Source organism: Vulpes lagopus, chromosome 5 (assembly GCF_018345385.1).
Source record: "Vulpes lagopus strain Blue_001 chromosome 5, ASM1834538v1, whole genome shotgun sequence".
In the NCBI taxonomy this organism is placed as follows: Eukaryota; Metazoa; Chordata; class Mammalia; order Carnivora; family Canidae; genus Vulpes; species Vulpes lagopus.
Window position 1 is genome coordinate 108,991,211 of NC_054828.1, and position 22,052 is coordinate 109,013,262.

At 47.1% G+C, this 22,052-nt stretch overlaps 1 protein-coding gene across 3 annotated transcripts in view; it reads left to right on the forward strand.

The window, feature by feature from the left end:
* XDH (xanthine dehydrogenase) overlaps positions 1–22,052 on the forward strand; it is a 60,361-nt gene that overhangs the window by 16,790 nt on the left and 21,519 nt on the right. For 2 of the 3 annotated variants that reach the window (XM_041755364.1, XM_041755363.1), the window contains exons 7-20: positions 2,041–2,109; positions 2,435–2,524; positions 3,595–3,736; positions 6,121–6,213; positions 6,821–6,972; positions 7,926–8,019; positions 9,563–9,672; positions 11,825–12,009; positions 13,389–13,563; positions 15,085–15,168; positions 16,820–16,989; positions 19,007–19,130; positions 21,002–21,121; positions 21,579–21,675. In XM_041755364.1, the coding sequence (XP_041611298.1) occupies positions 2,041–2,109; positions 2,435–2,524; positions 3,595–3,736; positions 6,121–6,213; positions 6,821–6,972; positions 7,926–8,019; positions 9,563–9,672; positions 11,825–12,009; positions 13,389–13,563; positions 15,085–15,168; positions 16,820–16,989; positions 19,007–19,130; positions 21,002–21,121; positions 21,579–21,675 (1,705 nt within the window). The remainder of the gene's footprint in view (positions 1–2,040; positions 2,110–2,434; positions 2,525–3,594; positions 3,737–6,120; positions 6,214–6,820; positions 6,973–7,925; positions 8,020–9,562; positions 9,673–11,824; positions 12,010–13,388; positions 13,564–15,084; positions 15,169–16,819; positions 16,990–19,006; positions 19,131–21,001; positions 21,122–21,578; positions 21,676–22,052) is intronic. The other variant, XM_041755365.1, reaches the window with a different exon arrangement.

Consider the following 22,052-nt stretch of genomic DNA (forward strand, 5'->3'; position numbering starts at 1 on the left):
GCAGCAAAAAAGACATGGAGGTACTGTAAAAATTAGCACAGGCTGGTTCACCTGGGTGGCTCAGTCAGTTTAGCATCTGCCTTCTGCTCAGGTCATGATCTCAGGGTCATGGAATCGAGCCTCGCGTTGGTCTCCATGGGGAGGCTCCGTGGGGAGCCTGCCTCTCCCTCTCTCTCTCTCTGTCTCCTGCTTCTCCTGCTTGTGTGCATGCTCTTTTTGTCAAATTAATAAATAAAATATTTTAAAAAAATTATCACAAGCCTATAGTCCAGCCCGCTGAGGAAAGGAGAAATCCGTCCGTGGAAAACACCAGCCTTATTCAACCTCACTAGACACTGAGGGCAGTACCACATTATTGTACATCACAGTAATTTATGTCATGGCCGTGTCAATGAATTCTCAAGAAAAAAGACCTAAGGAAGACTGTGCTGACACTTTATCTGGAAAATGTACATCTGTGAAATATGTCCCTCCCCACAAGGACTGGGTGAGTGAGGCTGATGGCTTCCTGTACACAGGTTCCCTCATTTCAGGTGGGGTCTGGTGATTCCTCCTGCATTGCATCACCCGTCTCCAGGAAGAAAGATAAGAGACACTAGAAGAACTTTATTTCTTTCTCCCTTTTTGTCTAAACACAGAGGAGAAGTGGTGGGAAGGTCCAAAAGGGAGAGCTCTGAGAGCCAGTGGCAAGGCTGTGAGCGCAGGAGGGCCTGGGGTCTGCACACAGGACAGCGCGTGCAGGGGGCTGAGGCGGGGAGGCTTCTCTCCTGGTGACACGGCTGACGGTGCTTTCAGATTCTCAAAGGCCGCACGTTCAGCCTCCAGGCCCTTCGAAGGCTTTCCTGGGCACCCTAGTCGAGGTGTGACTCATCCTTTGGGAAATGTGTCTCCTGTGATTCATGTGCGGAGGGGCTGCCCCAGACCTGCTTTTGTAGGAACAGGCTGCTTGGACTTGTGCTTGGAGCCGTGCCTGGGAGTTTCTCCCACCTTTGCCTCTCAGCATCACTCCACGATTCTGGAATGTCTTCCAGCTGCTAAGCTGGGACTCCTGCCTTCTTTGGACAGATCACTTAGGTGAACACATCCCATTCCCACCTTCAATGCCTCGGTTCTGGGAGGCGGTGATCTGAACTCCACTCCATACTGTGCCCCCGGGCACCCTGAGGGGTCCTGAGCAAGTTCATTCCCCAGGGGTGATGGGTCATTGGACCTGTACCTTTAGCACAGACAGGGTCACAGTGAGGAGGCAGGAGCGTTTAGCTTTTTGGCAAGAAGGGCCTAATGCCTAATGGTGAGGTTATCTGGCACGCTGCCTGGACACATCTCTAGCTAGCTAGCTAGCACTGGTTTGGACCTGCTTGGAAGGAGCCACACACAGACCAGAGCCTCGAAGGCACCCAGCCAGAACTTGATGATGCAGGAGCAGAGGGCCAAAAGCACCAATGGGGATTTCTCTCACAGAGGTTTCCTAAGGAGGAAGCCTTAAAGGGGGAAAATGGGCATAAAGATATGTTTTGATAAAATAGGACTTAGCTTTATAGAGAGATTTTCTTTCTTTCTTTTTTTTTTTTTTTAGAGAGAGAGAGAGAGAGCGAGAGTGTGAGCATGAATGGGGTTGGGAGGGGTAGAGAGAGAGAGAATCCTAAGCAGGCTCCACATCCAGTGCACAGTCCAGAACCTTAGATCCTGACCCAAGCTGAAACCAAGAGTCCATGGCTTAACCAACTAAGTCACCTAGATGCCCCTAGAGAGAAATTTTGTCAAATTAAATTTTCCTGCTACTTCCAGGAGAGATCCTATCTGTTTATTCATGAGTTGCTTAGTTTCCATGAACCAAGAAAGGGAAAGTGGTTAAAGCAGAGGGAGGACTTCAGTCCCCGCAGAGGTGGGTGGGATGGGGAGCAGCCATCTGCTGTTCCTTTGGATGCCGAGATAGTGGCAGAGCCAGATGCCATTGGATATTAGTGATCCAGGTTCTTTTTAGCTTCTGTGAAAACTCTTTTCAAGTATTTTTTGTGTGAATATTTGTCATCTCTCTAGGATGGTGGGTGCTGTGGAGGGAGCAGGGACAACCCCAACTGCTGCCTGAACCAGAAGAAAGACTGCTCAGTAAGTGGGTCCTCCTCTCCCTGGAAGCCTGGGGACTGGTCTCAGATCAAAGGAAGCGATGGATTCTCTTCAAACTCTGAACAGTGTGGCTGGAAGAGGAAATAGTTATGCCTGGAATTGGGGGAGGGGGGGCGGTGAATATGCACGTTAGCCCTGGGTGCATAACTGGCAAGAACTCTCTGTTCCTGCCTTTCCAGGAACTTCTGGGCCCTCCACCAAGTGGCTGAGGGCTGCAAACAAGCTTGCTTGGACAAGGGGCTGGGTAGGTCCCACAGGACATTTTAAAGGAGGAGATAGGATATCACCCTCATGTTCCCTTTTCCAGCGGGTCATTCTCTCGCCATCTTTGTTCAACCCAGAAGAGTTCATGCCACTGGACCCCACCCAGGAGCCCATCTTCCCTCCAGAGCTGCTGGTAGGTGGTGCCCAGAGAGAGGCCCAACGAAGTCTCTGCGCCATGAGCCTCTGGAGACCCACTTTATTTCATACCAACGGGGACCTTTGTGTCCTGGTCTGTTAGGTCTTCCTTCCTTCCTCTGACACCCAGAGGAAAGGTCCCTCTGTCACACACTCCCAAAGAGACTCACACTTCTCCCACACATGGTGCCCTGAGCACAGAGAGCGTCCAGCACATCTCGTAGAGTAGCAGGTGCTCCAGAAACATCTGCCTGACCTCTTGGCTAAATCGAATGCATAAACCCCCAAGCAACCCATCCTCTTCTCTGCAAGCAGTCCACTTATTTAACAAACAAAGCTGTACTCAAAGGGTTCAATCCATGGCTTGCTGCTCTGTTTTAGGAACACTCTCACACTCACCCTCTCACTGTGGCGATTCTGCTTCTTTGCTCCAACATGTGTGGCAGGGAAAGAATCGAGCCCCTCTGCGGGTTCTCAAGGGCAGATGCCAGGGGGTGTTGTGCACACGAAGACACCTAGTGAGTCCAATGGGCCAGAAAGAAGGGCTTTGCAGCTGGCCACCGGTATATCTTTCTCTGGATTGTGCACCTTGCAAAAACTATCAGTTTGATCTGTTTTTTTTGTTTGTTTGTTTGTTTTTTGTTTTTCTCCCAGCCCCACAGCACCCCTCACACACTAGAACCGGCCCTCTGTTGAATTCCCTCCTGATACCCCTTTGTCACACCTCTGCCTCCTCCCACACCCTGTCCACTACACCTCCGGGAGACAGTGAGGGACACTGCACAGAACCCAGGCTTTTGGTCAGGATGGTTCTGGTCGCCTTGTGGCAGGTGAAGCTCCCATAATCTCCTGGTCCCCTAAAGACAAAGTGAGATAACCTATGTAAGAGCTGCAACACACTCCCTGCCTCAATACAGGACATTCCCCTTCCTTCTCCCTGGACCTATATCATCATTCTTAATTCAGTATCAAACAAATCGGTAGAAGAGTTGATCCCACTGCAGACTTAAATATATCAGGGAATGGCAGTGAGAAGGGGACAGTGCGGTAAGAAACTATATTTTCCAGAGGCTGAAAGATGTTCCTCAGAAGCAGCTGTGTTTTAAAGGCGAGCGAGTGACCTGGATCCAGGCCTCCACCCTGAAGGAGCTGCTGGACCTCAAAGCCCAGCACCCCGAGGCCAAGCTGGTGGTGGGGAACACGGAGATTGGTAAGAGCCAGGGTAGCCGTGCCTCCTGCCTGGGGCCAGTCTGCCTGGAGCAACCCCTCCCTGGCCCCATGTCCTCAAAACACTTGCTTCTCCTTCCCCATTTCCTATATGGGGGTGATAATACCTCCTTAAGGGGTCGTTCTCAGGACTAGATGACGTCCTTGCTGACTGCTCTGCATAAACACGTAGAGGGCCAGTGATGTGCCAGGGACTATGGGATCAATTGTCACTGTTCCTTCCCCTGAGCATCTCCCAGTCTGAGTGAAGATGGAGTGATGTGGGTCACATGTTAGGCTGATGCCTGACCGATGTTAGGGGTTCCACAAATATCATTCTCTTGCCCCTCCCTTTTTCTGGGGTGATGTGGTAAAGGCCAAGGAGAGGTGTCCAAATGTGATTGTGTCTGTGTTGCCCATAACTGTGGCCACCTTCCTGTTGGTGCCACCTCCTGGGACATGAGGCTCACAATATGCAAATAGGTCAGGGTGACTCAGGTTGTGTAGCTCTCCGCCCCACTCCTCAGAGGGACAGAAGCAGAGATCCTTGGGTCCCTGCTAATCTCCATCCACTTCTGGAGCTGTCCTGTCCCATTTCCACTTTGCTGGGTCCTAAGCCCAGGGAGGCTCTGAGGAAAGAATTATGGCATAGCCAAGGTCTGCCTTAGAAGACCTCTGGTTTGGGGATGAGGGGGCTGGACATGCTTTTAAGCATCCACAAGCAGTCCTGTGGGAGTCTCTTGGCTCTGGTTCTGGAAGGAACCCTCTGGGCCCTGAATTCTTATTGGATCTGTAGACACAGAGGAGAGGCCCTGCCTTGGCTTCAAGCTGGCAGAAGTACAGAGTAGGCCCTGCCCTTGTGAACATAGATGCAGGACAGAGACCCCAACGGTAGTAATGTGACACAGAGGGGCTGGCAGGGTGGCCTATGAGATGTGCCTCAAGTGATGTGACCCTGATGGCCTGTGTAGTTATGGCCCTAGGGTCCAGGAAAGCATGAGTTAAAGCAGACAATGACTGGCTGGAAGAATTTTCGAGCTCCTTTGACCTAAGACATGTTCCTTGCCATGGGGTTGCCTAACATCCTGGACCCAATCAGATTCTAATAGAAGGGAATCCACAACAAATGTATAAGCTTCAAGTTAGAAATAATTCCTTGAGACCACTGCATCTGCCTCACCCCTTCTTCCTTATACAAGTACACTCAACAGGATAAGCACTGACAGCCAGGGCAGGGGGTTGGGGGAAGCTAGACGTAGAGAGACTTGTCAAGATGGGCCCCATATGCCTTCTACCTGCATTCTTTGTCCTGGGAGCCAATATTCAAACAGGCCAGACTCCTCAAAACCTGGACCACCCATCAGAGACTCTAGTCAGCACACAAGAGGGTGGAGAAGAGGCACAGACTTTTCTTTTTGAACCTTCCCATCTGGAGCTCTGTGGGAAGGGTTCGGAGGGTGCAGAGCTAACCAGGGTCTGAGGAACAGAGGTGAGTCTGTTCGCAGAGCTTTCTAACTTGACTGGCTCAGAATAGAAATCAGGTACAGATGTGTGGTCCCGCAAGCCACGCTCTTGAAGGCCTCAGGCAGATGTTGGGGACCAAGGAGGCAAGTTTGATGATTTCTTCCTTAGACAATTTTCCTTTTTGTCTGAGTGTTGGACTTTCCTGTTTTATTACTATTATACTCCGACTCTAAGAATTGCTCATGAACTGAAACATGCCTATTCTTAACTGTGTAATTTGGGCAAGAGCCTAATCTTCCTAAGCCTTAGCTTCTTCATCTATCAATGGAAAGTCACAGTATCCCACAAGGCTATTGTAAGGCTAGAATAAGTTAAAATATGTAAAGTATTTAGATGGGTTCCTGACATATTTTAGTATGCTGTGCCTTCATATGTGATCCCCTCCACGCCTGCCCCCTCCCCACACACACATGTTAATTCAGGTTCATCTCATTTGAAACGAAAAAAACACATTAGTGGAGCCTAATGTGATTCCACGTGCACTGAGTGTGTTTTTGACACAATCAAGTGTGCTTTGCTTATTGAAGCGCAGAAATCGTAGTAAAGGTGTCAGAGCACAAACACAGAGTTAGGAAGCTAGATGAAGAAAATGAAGCTTTTGTGAGCAAAAAAAAAAAAAAGTTTATCTCATTTGAATTCCCATAGGGTTTTTTCTCAGGAGGCAGAGGAAGACAGTTTTCAGGCCAATAGTGTGCAAACCGTACTGAACCCCCGCATCTTGTCTCCTGCACCTGCCAATGCCGAGACCCTCACAGAGCATGATGCCATTGCGAATATGTCCTACATCCTGTGTGAGTGGTGGGAAGAGTGCTGAGGCCTGTTCTGGTAGGAGCCTCTGACTTCAGGTTTCTCGTTTCTCTTGAGGCATTGAGATGAAGTTCAAGAACAGGCTGTTTCCTATGATTGTCTGCCCAGCCTGGATCCCTGAGCTGAATGCAGTGGAGCACGGTCTGGAGGGTAAGGAGAAGTTTGCCCTGAGCCCAGGGAGGGAGGGCTTGGGATGCCAGGAATGTGTCACATGGGGGCATAGGAGGTGCCAGGAAAGCCACTTCTTTGACTCTCACTGCTCCCTGCTTCTTCTGGAGTCACCCTGTATGGAGAGAAGGGGCACCCTTCATTGCCTTCCTCCCCCGAGCATCCATAGTAGGGTGCCAGTGGGCAAGGGGGCTGTGAGATTTTCAATAGTCATTCTCAGTCCTGGCTACACATTAGAATCACTCATGGGGCAGGGGTCAGTGCTCAGAGGTCTTGGGTGCTTCTTAAAAAAAGCTACGACTTCACCCTCAGATATCTGATTTTATTGAGTTGAGAACCACTGGTTTAGAGAGAAATGCATTCTGGTTGTAGAATCAAGAGACCTGTGGTTGAGTCTTGGCTCTTATAATTAGCCTTGTGGCATTGGGCAAGTCATTTAACTCTCTGGGCCTTCATTTCCTCATCCGTGTAAAGACGTGAAATCTGGTTCAGCCTCACACAGAGACCAGTAGAGTGTCCTGGGAGCTGTGTATGAAGTGTCTTCTGAGCTGGGAAGAGATCCACTGTTACTCTGAGCTTGTGTTTCCAGGTATCTCCTTTGGAGCTGCTTGCCCCTTGAGCACTGTGGAAAAGACACTGCACGATGCCATTAACAAACTTCCTGCCTACAAAACAGAGGTGTTCAAAGGTGTCCTGGAGCAGTTGCGCTGGTTTGCTGGGAAGCAGGTCAAGTCTGTGGCGGTGAGTCCCTGTTCAGGGGTCCCCAAAGCTCAAGATATGAGGCCTTTGTCACAAGGTGGGGGTGCGGTGGGGGCTGGTCTGGTCTCTGACGAAGACCCAGCGGGCCTTGAACTTTGGTGCTTAGAACTGCCTGGGGTGCTTGTGAAAATGCTGATTCTTAGGCCCCACTCTCAGAGATTCTGACTCCGTAGGGCTGGGCTGGAGGCCCGAAGGTGCTTCTGATGAAGGTGGCCTGTGGGTCACTCTGGCTGGCTATCAGCAAGTGGATGAGATTTTAGTTAGGGAGAAGCCAAATCGGGAGGGGGGACTGCCTTTCAGGGTTGAGAGGAGAACCAGAGGGAGACTGCCCCTGTCCGAGAGGAAAGAGGGGTCCAGCCATTGACCGTTCACAACCAAACTTCAGACTAGTTCCCAGGCTCCCTGTTTGCTAACGATGTTCTCATACCGGGGGCCATTGGAGGCTCAAGGCAGCTGATGGCGTTGAGTGGAAAGCCACCCCTTCTCTTCTATTTTGTTGTTGTTTTCCATAAGAACAAAACCCAAAGCTAAAAGCCCAATCCCATTCCTTCACCCTAGCCTAAGCCCCTGTCACCTCTTATTGTGGACGAGGAGGCAGAAGCTCAGAAATCTCCACTGAGTTCCCCAGCTTGGCTGGAATCTACTTTCAGGAAACACTTGCGTGCATCGCGGAAAAAACCACCTCAACTCTTTCAGGAAAAGTTGGGGCGAAATTGAACAAATTAAAGGAGCTGACCCAGGTCATCAACTGGTACATTTCAGACCTGAAATCCAATCCTAAGTGTTTGGGTCTCAAACATTGTCGTGGATGCCTGAGTGGTGCTAGTCTTGTGCCTTCAGCAGATGTCACCCACATGCCCATGGTCAGGAGCCAGCTGTGAGAGCAAGGTTCTCCTGGGTGGGCTGGGCTCTCACACACTTTCTGTTTGTTCTAGTCCATTGGAGGGAACATCATCAATGCCAGCCCCATCTCTGACCTCAATCCTGTGTTCATGGCCAGTGAGGCCAAGCTGACCATCGTGTCCAGAGGTGAGAGCTACATCATGCAGAAGTCGAGAAGGAGGACTGTGTGGGGAAGTATCATAAGATAGGTCACTTTCCAGAGAGACAGAGCCCAAAGTTCAATAACCTGGCTGTCCTAAGGTTTGGATCCCTGGAAACTGCAAGGGAGATATACCCAGGTTGGAGGCCAGGAGAGTTGGACCATGTCTTTATTAAGAATTCACAACAGGGGATGCCTAAGTGGCTTAGCAGTTAAGCTCCTGCCTTCGGCCCAGGATGTGATCCTGGGTCCCAGGATCGAGTCCCACGTCAGGCTCCCTGTCTGGAGCCTGCTTCTCTCTCTGCCTGGGTCTCTGCCTCTCTCTCTGTGTCTCTCATGAATAAACAAACAAACAAACAAACAAAAAAGAATTCACAACAGCCTCTGTTGTGCAGATGCCTTACCCACTGCTGTGCTAGAGATGGAATGCACAGGCTCGCCACAGCCTGGATTTTTAGGGAGTCTGAGTGTTTGTTAAACATGGCCATAATTAACAATTGAATTATATAAAATTACAGTAGAATAAATGACATTAAAAAGAAAGGTAATAAATAGTAAAAATTCATCACTTTGTCTATTATTTTAGTCTATTTTACTATTGTCCATGCTCTTAAGGTTATTCCCATCCATTATAGCTGTAGAGTGGAAATGCTATATCACAGTATGCTGCTGTGCATCTTCCTTGTCTGAGGGTCCCCGAGACCACCTCCAGGTTTGATGACTCATGGGAGGTCAGGGAGGACTCAGAGGACTCAACATATCATTGTACTCATGGCTATGACTCATAAGTGGGAGGATACAAAGCAAAATCAGCCAAGTGAAGAGGGACATAGGGCATAGGCTGGAGGAAGCCAGGCATAAGCTTCCAGAGCCTTTTTCCGATGGAGTCACACAGGACACCCTTAATTCCCTCAAAAACAAGTTACATCATAATCAGGCATGTGAAGTACAGTCTTCCAGGGAAACTCTTTAGAGACTGAGCACTTAGGGCTTTTATTGGGGGTGGTCACATAGCTCTGCCTGGCACGAGCCAAAAGCCCAGAAATTCAAAAGGAAGGCAAGTGTTCAGCATAAACCCTGCTGTTTATATGAACAGTTTAGACACAGTGAGTCATTCCTACTGCGGAATGGTGGGAACTCTGCTGAAATCCACATTCTCGGAGGACAGCCCACAGCCAACTGATAAACAGGCTTTTCAGGAGATGGTAGGCCTGCTGTGTCAACTCTTTGCTACCTTTCCAACTTCATGTTCACTGATGTCACTTGGTAGCTTGAAATCGGCTATAGTAAGAATGTTGATACTGTAGAAGCTAGCAAATACCACAACTCAGGGCTTCCCCCTGCCCACACATAATCAGTTGTTAAACATGTACCAGCACACCACTGAGTAAGGATTTTGGATAGAAGACCTTGGCCCCAATGTGCCAGCAACTCCCTCTGTTTGTGGGCACTAGAGACCAGGGTGGGGAATTCACTGGTAGATTGTTCTCTGCTTTCTCACACTGGCCTCTCTGCATCTGGCTTTGTAAGGCATCAAGAGAACAGTTCGGATGGACCACACCTTCTTCCCTGGCTACAGGAAGACTCTACTAGCTCCGGAGGAGATCCTGCTTTCCATCGAGATCCCCTACAGCAGGGAGGTGAGATGTTCAGTTGTATCCCGAATCACTCTTACCGGGGCTAGGCGCCAGATGAAGAGACCAGAGTCTGCCCTGGGGACCAACCTTTAAAGCATCTCTCAACTTTAACATTGTCTCTGAACATTGCCTTTAACCAACCATATTTCTCTTAGGACAGTGAGGAGTTTCAGGGTAGGGGACATAGGGCATGGCTTGGACTGTGAAACCGACAGCTAGACATGTGATCTTGGGCATGTCGGTTCCACTTTCTGAACCTCAATTTCCTCTTCTATAAAATGGGCACAATGTGACCCACTGTGGAGGTTATTGTGGAGATCGAAATCGAGAATTCATCAGATTCCCAGGAGATGTCTAGGAGCCAGTGGGGAGCTCCAGCTGGCAGCTAGAACACGATTTCAGAAACACGTCCAGCTGTGGAGCATTCCTGCCCCAGGTCAGAGGAGACAGGGGTTTGACTGCTGAGTGAAGAAGCTGATTCAGGCCCTCTCATGCTGATGAGGTGTTTATTTACTGACCTTGCTCTGGGTTGGCTTAGTTGAATTTCTGCTTCATGGGCAGTTTTTCTGCCCTGTTGAGGCAGGTCTGGGCACTTCTGGCTGCCTTGCTGTTGTTCCTTGGGGACTGTGGTGTCTTCATCTGTGTGATTCTCTCCTCCCTCGGCAGCCACACATTCTGTAATGGGCCTCATAGAAAAGTGATCTGTGCAAGGCCGTGAAACCAGCCTGAATAGAGAGTATTATGGGTCTCACCCCAGCTAGTGCTCGAGTGAGTGTTACAAGGCATGTTTGCCCTTGCTAATTTTGGCCTCCTTAATGAGAATGCTAATGAAAGTAAGGGCATTTTGTCCCCAAGGTGGTTTCTTCATGACTTCCTAGCTTGTACTCATAGACCATTTTGAGCAGTGATTCCCAGAGTTTTTGTATTTCACGGATCAGTATCTTTTTCTTTTATTTAATTATGAGTTGGGGAAGGATGAGAATACAGACAGCACCGTCCAGTTTTTATTTTGCCAGATAGAGACATTCACAAAAACATTTCATAAAAGAAAGGAGATTTTTATACCCAGAATTAGGAAGGATTTCTTGAAAAAGAACAGCTGCCAATCTGACACTGACATTTCACGGTACCCCAGCAGAAATGTCACCGTGGACTGGCACGGTCCTGGAGGTGAGCAGCTGGAACCTCTGTTCCAGAACCAAGTTCAAACTCTGGGCTCACTGTCCCAGGACAGTGTTTGATATCAGGGATCTAGACTAGCTTTATGGTTGAGAGAAGTCTCTGTGGCTTCTTGGAACAGAAGCCTGTGGCCATGCTAGACTTCCACAATGGGCCTCATTGTGCTTTCTCCATTAAATTTTCCCTTAAACTTCTGCCTTTGATGTTAATTAGAATTTGTGGTGAGTTCAGACCTCGAGCAGAACTTGGCACAGAATGGGCTTGCTATCAGATGGCTCTCACCTGGAAAGCAACTCATGCTCCCCTCCTATTGAGAGGGCCTGGCTTAACCCCAGGGGGAATGGATGTGCAAAGCACCAACATAGCTATTGTTTCTTAGGGTGACTCATTCTTTCAGGAAGCAAGGTTCCTAACTGTAGCCAATAGGCCAGTGGGAGGGACAAGTTAGAGAGAGCATGTGCGCAGGTGGCCAGCTGAAGGTGTGCTTCAGACACCCTCTGGCATCTCGTTGTATCTGCGTGAGAGGCAGTCAGGCCGCTTTGGGGCTGTGCCAAAAGTGGAGGTTTTGGCACAGCCCCACAGAGGCTGGGAGGCTCAGATGCTGTGTGGTTCAGAGGCTGGGCATTGGGATGGGAAGATGGGGAGGCTGGGGGTCTCTGAGGAGCCTTTGAGAAAACGTCTTTCCTCTTCCTACCTGTTGGTTGAGAGCAGCCCGTTCTCCTTTGTCCCAGACTTTCAATTTTCCTGACTACCAGGGAGAAATCCCAACCCTTCCCAGCTTCTGGGAATGTTATGTGGAACTCCTCCTGAGAATGTCTTGGTTCTGCTTGGATCTTTGATTCCTCCCTCCGGCCCCTTCCGGGTTTGCGATGGCCTTGTCCCTTTATCCCTCCTTGTGTCCCCAATGCTGCAGCGTTGCCATCTGCAGTCCTTGCCAAACAAGATGGGAAACAAGAACCCCTTGATTATTTTTTAGGGTGAGTTTTTCTCAGCATTCAAGCAGGCCTCTCGGAGGGAAGATGACATAGCCAAGGTGACCAGTGGCATGAGAGTCCTGTTCCATCCAGGAACCACACAGGTAAAGGAGCTGGCCCTTTGCTATGGCGGAATGGATGACAGAACCATCTCAGCTCTCAAGACCACACGGAAGCAGGTGGAAAAGTAAGAGCCACCAGCAAAATAAAACCACCACAGCTGCTATGACTCCTAGTTGTCCTACTGTTGCTGCTACTACTGGCGATGCCTACTGCTGTGACCACTGTTACCACCCCTGCTCCATTTACTACTGCTCCTAGTAGCATGGTTACTACTAATAGCATCACTGTTGCTGCACCGGCGTTACCATTACTACTACTGTTGCTACTATCACTACTGCTGTTACCGCTACTACAACAGCCATAACTACGGTTACTATTCCTATTAGTGCTGCTGCTTCCACTACAATTAGTACAGCTAGCGCTACTCCTATTGTTACTGCCAGTACTCTTCCTACCATTCCTGATGCTATCGCTCCTGCTTTTCCTACTACCATCACTACTCTAATATTACCACTGTGGCTAACCCTACTATCACTATTGGTGCTATTACTGCAGTCTCTTGTACTACTAATACTATTATTACTGCTACTACTTTTACTGCTGCTACTTCTAATATTACTACTAATAGCATTACTGTTGCTGCTAATGTTAATGCCATTACTATTGCTATTACTACGGTTGCCACTATTGCTATTACTATTGCTAAACTAATAGTATCACTGCTGCTGCCACTACTTCTACCATGAAATGAAACACAATATTACTGGTGCTGTTGCTACTACTACTGCTACTTCTCCTTGTTCTACTACTTCTCTTATTTCTGCATTTGCTACTACTATTACTGTTGCTTCTACTACTACCACTACTACCGTTCCTGCCCCTGCTAGTATTACCTCTACTACTATTGCTGTTGCTACTCCTGCCACTACTACTGCTATGTGGCTACTATGGCTACTATGGCTACTATTACTACTGTTAGGATAGGGCAGCAGTTTTACCATGCACTTCACTGGCACTATCCTCTGTAATCCTTACCATGACCATACGGATAAATAAAGCTTACCTTTGGAGTTTGGCTCCTTGGTTCCAATTCCTGGCTCCAACACTTACCTGCTGGGTTATATGAGTCAAGTTACTTAACCTTCTCATGCCTCAGTTTTCTCATTGGTAAAATGTGTCTAAAAATTTTCCTTGGTACACTTTTAAATTGAAATGAAAAGTAATGTTTCATATAAAGCACTTAGGATTTTGCCTAGTATATATGATAAGGACTCAACAGATTTTACTATTATTTTGGTGGTATTTTAAAAAAATTATTGAATCTCTTTTTAAAAATGAGGATGCTTGAGGCTCAGGCAAGTAACTGGCCCAAAATTACAAAACTCTAAGTATCTGAGCCAAATCTGGAACCAAGGTTCAGACAACTGTCACCTTGTACATAGCAGCCCATGCAAATGATTCTGAGGTCCAGATAGGGACACTCTCTCACTTGTTCTCTGGCAGTTTCTGGAATGAGGATCTGCTGCAGAACGTGTGTGCAGGCCTAGCAGAGGAGCTGAAGCTGTCCCCCGATGCCCCTGGCGGCATGGTGGACTTTCGGCGGACCCTCACCCTCAGCTTCTTCTTCAAATTCTACCTGACAGTGCTTCAGAAATTGGAGAGAGGGAACTTAGAAGATGTGAGTATAGGGGTGGGGATGGTGGCAAGATACAGACTCTGTGCAGGACTCTTGTTTGGGGATTTAAGGAACCAGTCTGAGTGAGGAGGACTCACCTGTGGACCAGGTGATCAATTTGCTCCTCCCTTCTGACGTCTGAGGGTAGAGAAGAGAGGACCAAGGACTCATGGCCCAGGGAGCCAAATGGAAATGGGAGCCAACAGGGTGGCTACGAGGCAGAGCACTGGGCTGGGCATCAGTGACATAGATTCTGGTCCTGGCAGTCATTATTTCACCTAAGAACTCGAAAAGGTCACAACTGTCTTGAACTCTTGGCTGGAAAAATCTGCACAAGGGCATGGGTAGACCAGATGACCCTTCCAGAGGCTGGCTGAGGCAACTGTGGTTTTGTAGTTAGAATGGGAATGTGGAGTGAGAAGGGAAGGTAGAATGTGAAACGACATTGGGAGGTGGGGCTGCTACAGCCAGGGGCCCAGTGGTCACTGTGAGGGTGCACGTTCTGGAGGGGGTACGGCTGAGCGGGAATCCACCTCCCCACATTGGTTCGCCAAGTGTTTATTTTGTACCTTTTATACATAACACTGCGCCAGGCACTAAGGGGAAGCCTTGTGTGGCAGGGAACCTGGTCAATAAAGGCCAGGCTAGAGTGACAACTGAGAAGATGATATGGGTAGCGCAAAGGAGGGAAGGCTCCACAGATGTGGGGACAGCTGACTGAAATCCCTCTTTGAAAAACGTTCATAATACTTATTTTCTTCTGGTTACAAAAGCAATAAACTTACTGTGGAAAACTTAAAAAACACAGAAATGTGATAAAAATTAAAATTGAAAATTAAAAAATGAAACATTTTTGAATGGAGAAATTAAAAACTTTTTAAATTAACTTTTTTGAAATTAAATTTACTCTTCTCTCAGATCCCCCAGAAAACTACTGCTACTATTTTTTCTTATTTCTCTGACCTTTTCCCTACATTTATCTGTCCATCTGTCTGTCATTCTGTTTTCTCTATCTCTGTATGTCCTTGCATCCACCTATCTACAAACCTGTCATCCTCCTAGCTTTTGATCTGGAACATATCACATTCTAAACAGATTCGAGGTCATGCTGTGTTTATGCTGTGTTTTATGTCCCCCTTCATTCTGTTGAGATTATATTGTGCATGTTTCCCATACCATATTTCCCACAGAAATGAGGAGGAAGAAGACTTTTCCAGCAAGGCTGGGGGAGAAAGAGCAGTGTGCATAATAAATGCAGGAGGGAGAGAAACCATTTGGTGTGTTGGAGGAAGTACAAACCATTCACCATGCAGGCTGCAGGGTTGGGGGAGTTGCTGAGGCTGTTATTAACTACTGAGCTCCCAAGCCTGCATGCTGATGTTAAGATAGAGCCAGCCAGAACTCAAAGGAATGTAAAATGAGGAGATGAGGGGAATAGTTGTAACTTCTACCCTTTGGGGACAATCAAGGGTGGGATCAGTGGTAGAAATAGTCACGATCACCACGGTTCTCTTGCCTCCACAGAAGTGTGGGAAGCTGGACCCCACCTATGCCAGTGCCACCTTACTCTTTCAGAAAGACCCTCCAGCCAACGTCCAGCTCTTCCAAGTGAGTATACAGAATGTATGGCTAATATCACCAGCCCCTGTAGGTCATATCAGATGATGCTGACCTTTTGGTGAGTGACCAACTTGAGTTCTGTATAGGTGCTCAAAGCTCCTTAGTGCTCTGCATAAATATCCAGTGAAGAAAATGGGAATCGTATTAATGTCAACGAAGCTATTTTCTCTCTTCTTTACTCAAATTTCTCTCTTGGGATTACTCTCATCTTTGTCTGCTCCTTAAAGAAAAAGAAAAAAAATTTTTTTTTTCCATTTTGTCTTTTCTGGTGCCTCTGTGGGGCTGATGTGAAAAGCCAGGAGTTCTCTTGACCATGTAAACAAAACAAAACAAACAAAACAACAACTTTCTATCAATGGCAACTTTTTGGGAAGCACTAGGTCAAGGTTCAGCTTCTCCCATAAACATTTTGGGTTTTGTAGGCCATACAGTCTCTGTTGCAACTCCTCAACTATGTCATGGTAGCATGAAAACAGCTAGAGACAATACATAAATGAATGTGTGTACCAATAAAACTTTATTTATAAAAGCAGCCAGTGGGCCACGTTTGACCCACAGGCCACAATCTGTGGCCCCTGGCTAGAGTATGGTGGTCCCAAGTATGAACTCTGGGGTCTGACCGCCAGGATTGGAATCCAAGCTCTGCTGTGTCATAACTATAACCTTGGACAGGTCACTTCCTCTCTGTGCCTTTTGGACAAGTTAATTATGCCCATCTGCCAGTGTGCATAATGATGGCACCTGTTTCATAGGATGGCTCTGAGGACTAAATGTGTTTGTACAAGTAAATAGCTAGATAGCTCCTGGCATATATTAAACATTCAATACAATATTGGCCATTATTATTATTACTTGGAAGAACTCTTAAACAGAATTTTATTATAAATACTTTTTAGGGGGATCCCTGGGTGGCGCAGCGGTTTAGCGCCTGCCTTTGGCCCAGGGCGCGATCCTGGAGACCCGGGATTGAATCCCACGTCGGGCTCCCGGTGCATGGAGCCTGCTTCTCCCTCTGCTTGTGTCTCTGCCTCTCTCTCTCTCTGTGTGTGACTATCATAAAAAAAATAATTTTTAGAACATTTGGAAAGTACAGAAAGACATGAAGAAGAAAACAAAAAGATCCCACCTCCAAGAGAAAAATCATTATATTCTTCTTTATTTCTTTCCAGTTTTTCCTATGCATATATGGACATGTATATACTACGTTTATAAAATGTATGTTTTCCCTACAGAATTCAAATGCTCATAGACACACACAATGTTTTATGTCCTGTTTCTATATTTAACATGAGTATTCTTTCCTTCTCATTAAAATTCTTCTAAAGGATGTCTTAACAGTTGTGTGCTATTGCATTGTACGCATAGAGCATAATGTTTTTACTCAACCCCCAGTGAATGGACATAGAGGTTCCTCTTTAGTAATTTATTTTTTGTTTCTCTGTATAATGATACTATGGCACCCTTCTCAATGACTTCTTATCTGCCTTTCTGTAATTTTGCCCTGTGTCCCTCCGCGCCCCCCCCCCCCCCCCATCCTTCCTCAGGTTTGCTTCGGCCTGAAGCTCTTGCATTTTCCTTGGGCCTGTAGGGAAACAGTGTCCTCTGCAGCTCAGCTTGACTGGTGACCACATTGTTTCAGGAGGTGCCTGAGGGTCAGTCTGAAGAGGACATGGTGGGCCGGCCCCTGCCCCACCTGGCTGCGGCCATGCAGGCCTCCGGGGAGGCTGTGTACTGTGATGACATCCCTCGCTATGAGAACGAGCTATCCCTCCGACTGGTCACCAGCACCCGGGCCCATGCCAAGATCAAGTGAGTGTCCTAAATATACTCAGGAAGGAGGGCTCTGGGAGGCTCCTCTGGGGCCTTCTGGTCTATAGAGGAACACGAGGACTTGTCTTAAAATCACATGGGAGGGGACCCCGGGATGTTAGGGGCTCAGTGATTCCTGGGATGGTGAGGGGGTGACGTTGGAGGTATCGATAGGGGCCAGATAAGGAAAGCCTTGGAGTGCTGAACCAGGAGATTATGCTTGGTCTGAAAAGCAGGGAGGAGCTTTTAACAGGAGTCGGTTAGATCTGCACTTTGATAATTGGGCTAAACTTTGGTGCAAAATTTCAGGAGAACTTGAGTCAGTACTAAGGGGAGGAGAGTCTGATGGACCTGGGATTGTGTCCCTGCCTCTGTGCTTTGCAACTTGGACCTTGGCCTGCATATGTAAGCTCTCAGTTTCCTTGTTCATAATAGGATGTTTGCATAAGGATCAGTGATAGAGTCCGCAAAGGACCTAGGAGAGAAGAGTGGCTCATACTTGTTTGTTGAACTTGGAGAAACCAAATGACAAGAATTGCCACCTCAATAATAATAATAATAATAATAATAATAATAATAATAATAATCAACACTCATATGGCACTTAATATTTGCTGCAGCAGCCTGGTTTAAAGCATTTTACATATATTGGCACATTTACTCCTCTCAGCAACCCTATAGGCAGGTCCTATTATTTCCGTGTTCCAGATGAGGAAATAGGCAGAAGCATGGTCAGTTACTTGCACCAGGTCACAGAGTTGGCAAAGCCAGAGTTTGCAGCAAAGCTGGGGTTTGAAGCCAGGCAGCATTAGCACTGGGCTGTACTGCCTCTGGATGTTCAGGCCAGAGGCTGAATGTGATTTGCTGGTGGCCGTTAGACACATGGCCTGCTGAGCAGAGAAACTCTCCCTTGGGCTGCATGCATTAGGGAATCCAGTCTCCTCTTCATTGGTGTTTCCTCTGCTGCTCTTAGCCACCTGGATACAGGCTCTGGGAATGGTAACATGGACACAGACAAAACCTAACAGATAAGTAAACTCTTCTAGTTCTGTGGGGGAAAAAAGTTTAAGAAATACAGTTACCAGCTATAGGGTAGATTCATTTGTCTTTGTCCTTGTCTTGAGCCCATACTGAGCACGCTGACCATGATACCCATTGTCTACATTCAGAAAACTTTGCTCCATCTGAGGGATGTATGAATGCATGTAGGAGGATGGGTATGGGGCTTTGTAGTAAATGCAATGATCCGGGCTTTTCTGGCTGCATGCACTTGGAAGGGAATGAGATACAGCAGAAGTGCACCTGGCTTGGGCTTTTGCTAACCTCACTTCGGGCCTAACCCCAGCTATGCTGCTCTCTGGCTAGGTGACTTTGGAAAAGCCACTCAATTTTCTCTAGCTGAGTTTCCCAAATGTAAACTGAGAACAATGACAATGACTCTCTGGAGCTCTGATGCGGATTGCCTGTTTGGAAGTTGGTTGGTGTGCAGAGTAGTTTCTATACTATTCTCTGAGGTGCCTCTGTGCTAATTTCCCCATGGGGGCCTGGGCCAGTTAGAAGTACAGTGACACAGGCTCCAGGAGTTCTTCCTCTCAGGCCTGCTGATGGCCGGGGTGCCCTGCTGCCCTGGGATAGCTCCACGAAGGTGGAGAGAAGAATTTGGCTGTGTGACGATGTTCAGGGTCATTTGATCAGTGGTGAGCAGAAGCTTTCAAGAGTAAATGCTACTCACTCTGATTTGGTTCCCTAGTAGAGGCTCCGTGTGTGGGGGGGGGAGGGAGCTGTCCTGTTCATCTTCCATCCTCCCTGCAGTACTCAGCATGGTGACCTTCCCAGGGTAAGCATTTAGCGTTTACAGAACAGGATAGAATAGGATAGAATATAGGATATGGGATAAGATAGAATAGAATAGAAGGTGGAGAAGGGAGGAATTCAATTGAGGACAGGTATCCAGTGGGGTGATGGGTCTTCTGCTTTGGTTTCCTGCCTGGACCCCTCACTGTGCTCATTCTTGCAGGTCCATAGATACTTCAGAAGCTGAGAAGGTGCCAGGGTTCGTTTGCTTTCTTTCTTTTAATGATGTTCCTGGGAGTAATAAAACTGGAATTTTTAAGGATGAAACGATCTTTGCAGAGGATGAGGTATGTCTTGGCTTTTTAAAGATATGAAGTTAGTGGAATGAGCAGTCAAGTTGTAATTTGTGCTCATGCGTCTAAATCCTGATCTTGAAGGGATTCCACATTTGCACATACTGTGGCCATCATCTGATTGGCCAGGGTGAAGAACAATCTGTAAAGGGACAAAGTCTGTCTGGTGGCACTTTAAACTTTCACTTAGTGTTTACTTGTCTATTTAACTGACGGTTGCTAATTGCACATAGTAGGATGATGCCTGGCCAGAGTGGCATTAAAACAAGACAGGTGATTGTTTTTGAACTACCAATTAGGTTCTTAAGGGTATAATATCAAGATCCTTTTTAAAGAAAATAAAAATATGGCAAACAAACTAACTAGAATAGAAATCACAATATCATCACTATGTGTATTGATAATTCACTTATACAAAAGTTCATCTATCGATTTCAACCATATATGGAAGTCTCCTGCATACACACACACAAAACTTTCCAAACACTCAAGATGGTGGCTACAAAAATCCATACACTTATAGGATAGTCCTCAGGCAGTCATTTTACAATTCCAATACAAATCAAATGCAAATTGGAGAAGACTAGGGTTGCTGAAGGGCAGATTCACTTTATTATTAATGTACAAATGAAGGAGAGAATCCAAAGCTATAACCATGGAGATACAAGAACTCCATTTGACAGAAGAACAAATTGCTTTTAAAAACTTCAAGAGCCTCTAAGACTGCTGCTAGCAGGTGTAATCACCATAGCACTACTCAATTAAGTCAACAACTTGACAGCATCCTCAAGAGATAACCATCAGAGACTGTGTGGAGTTTTCTTTTCAGAAACCTTGTATTCCTTTCTTAAAATTATTTTTTGAAGATTTTATTTATTTATTCATGAGACACACACACACACACACACACACACACACACACACAGAGGAATAGACACAGGCAGAGGGAGAAACAGGCTTCCATGCAGGGAGCCGGATGTGGGACTCGATCCTGGGTCTCCAGGATCACTCCCTGGGCTGAAGGTGGCGCTAAACTGCTGAGCCACCCGGGCTGCCCGAAACCTTGTATTCCAACGTGATGAATTGGACAATTTTTTTTGTTTATGTTTTGGGGGATGTTGGAAGAAAATGACCTGTGAAGGACCTGAATCATTAAGTAATGAAATAATGACAATCTCTATTCTATAAATCCAACAAAAAACTGGTGTATGGGTCATCAAGACTAAGAACCAGGCTTTGAGAACTACTGCTCCTAGGCATCTAGATGGAGTATAAGACATGATTGCTGCCTTCGAGAATCTTTTGGTGTAAATCTGGAGACAGAAGGCAAAAGGAAGTGGTAGAAGGAAATGAAACTGGAAGTGGGGGCTAAGATTTAGTTGTGGTCTAGCAATACATCAAGGCAAGATTGTGATCTTACTTCTGGGTCTACATCTCTTCACCTGAAGAACAAGGGTGTTGGAGTTGATCTGAATCAATAGATAGACTTCATGCTGCCATGCCTCTCATTCTGTTGCTCACAGCAGACATGGCTAACATGTCAATCACCACATTCCACCCTGGGCGACTTCTCCACAATCTGCCAGTAGTGAATCAGCAGAATTGGTCTCTGAGATGAAGTGAGTTTGCCATTCTGATACTAGTAATCTCCAAGTCCTATTCCAGTTCCACTGATTCTAAACACATGAAGAAGCACATAATCCTAAATAGTAGGACAAAGACATGAAAAGACCCCAGGGCATTCCTGAAATGTACCTTAAGAAAACTCTGGGGGCCTGGACTTCCTTTGCCTTTTGAACAATCCAAAAATAATTTGTTTTGTGAGGAGAATGTTATGTTCATTAACTGTCTGGGTCTGTTCCCAGGTGACTTGTATTGGGCACATCATTGGTGCTGTGGTCACTGACACTCCAGAACATGCACAGAGAGCTGCTCAGGGGGTGAAAATCACCTATGAAGAACTTCCAGCCATTATTACAATTGAGGTAACTGAGAAAGAGCTGCATGAAAAGGGGTGAGCCACCCGTCCCTGGAGGCACCTTTACTGGGATCCTTTAGGGAGGATTCCAGCAATAGATGAAATTTTACATCTCTTCCAGCCCCAGGTTTGGGTGGTCTTCTGAAACTGTATGTCCCCATCATGATATCAGAGTCTGTTCATTAGTGGCCAAACTAGGTTCCTCCTTCCCAGTGCCAGCTCCCATTGGTTCCTTGAGGGACTCTACTTTTCCTCAAGATCCAAGGCTGTCCACCTATCTCTGAGGAAGTGGAGGAATACAATCCCTGGGGTCACACACAAGCTTACTTTAAGTCTGTAAGGCATTAGTAGAGATATCTGTGTGAGAAGAGAGAGGGAGTTCCAGCAGTTTCTCTTCCCGGTTTGGAAACAACCTTCCTTCTCCTCTGAATGTCCAGTCACTGAAGCTTCTTTCTGGTCCTCAGGATGCTATAAAAAACAATTCCTTTTATGGGTCTGAGCTGAAGATCGAGAAGGGAGAACTCACGAAGGGGTTTTCAGAAGCAGACAACGTTGTTTCAGGTATAGCCAGCACCGTGCAGTCCCAGATATGGACTGGCCCTGGGTTACAAATTAAATTCAAGGGCTGGACCTTGGGTCTTGGAGCAGGGGAGTGAATATTTACTGGAAGAGTCCTTCTGATGTTTGTAACAAAACAGTAGACGGCAGGGAAAGACCATCTGCCATTTTCATCTCTGCCCCCCTGCCTCTAGGCTAGATAGACCTAAGCGATTCTCAGGAGCTGGTAGTATGTAGAATTTGGAAGACTATCAGAGAAGGTAGTGGCCACAGATCCTGGCCGCCCCCTGTAGGCCTGTAGGCTGTCCTCACCCATGTGCAGCCAGGACTCTCCCTCACCACTCTTCCTCCCCACACCTCCACACCGTGGAGTTAGGCCC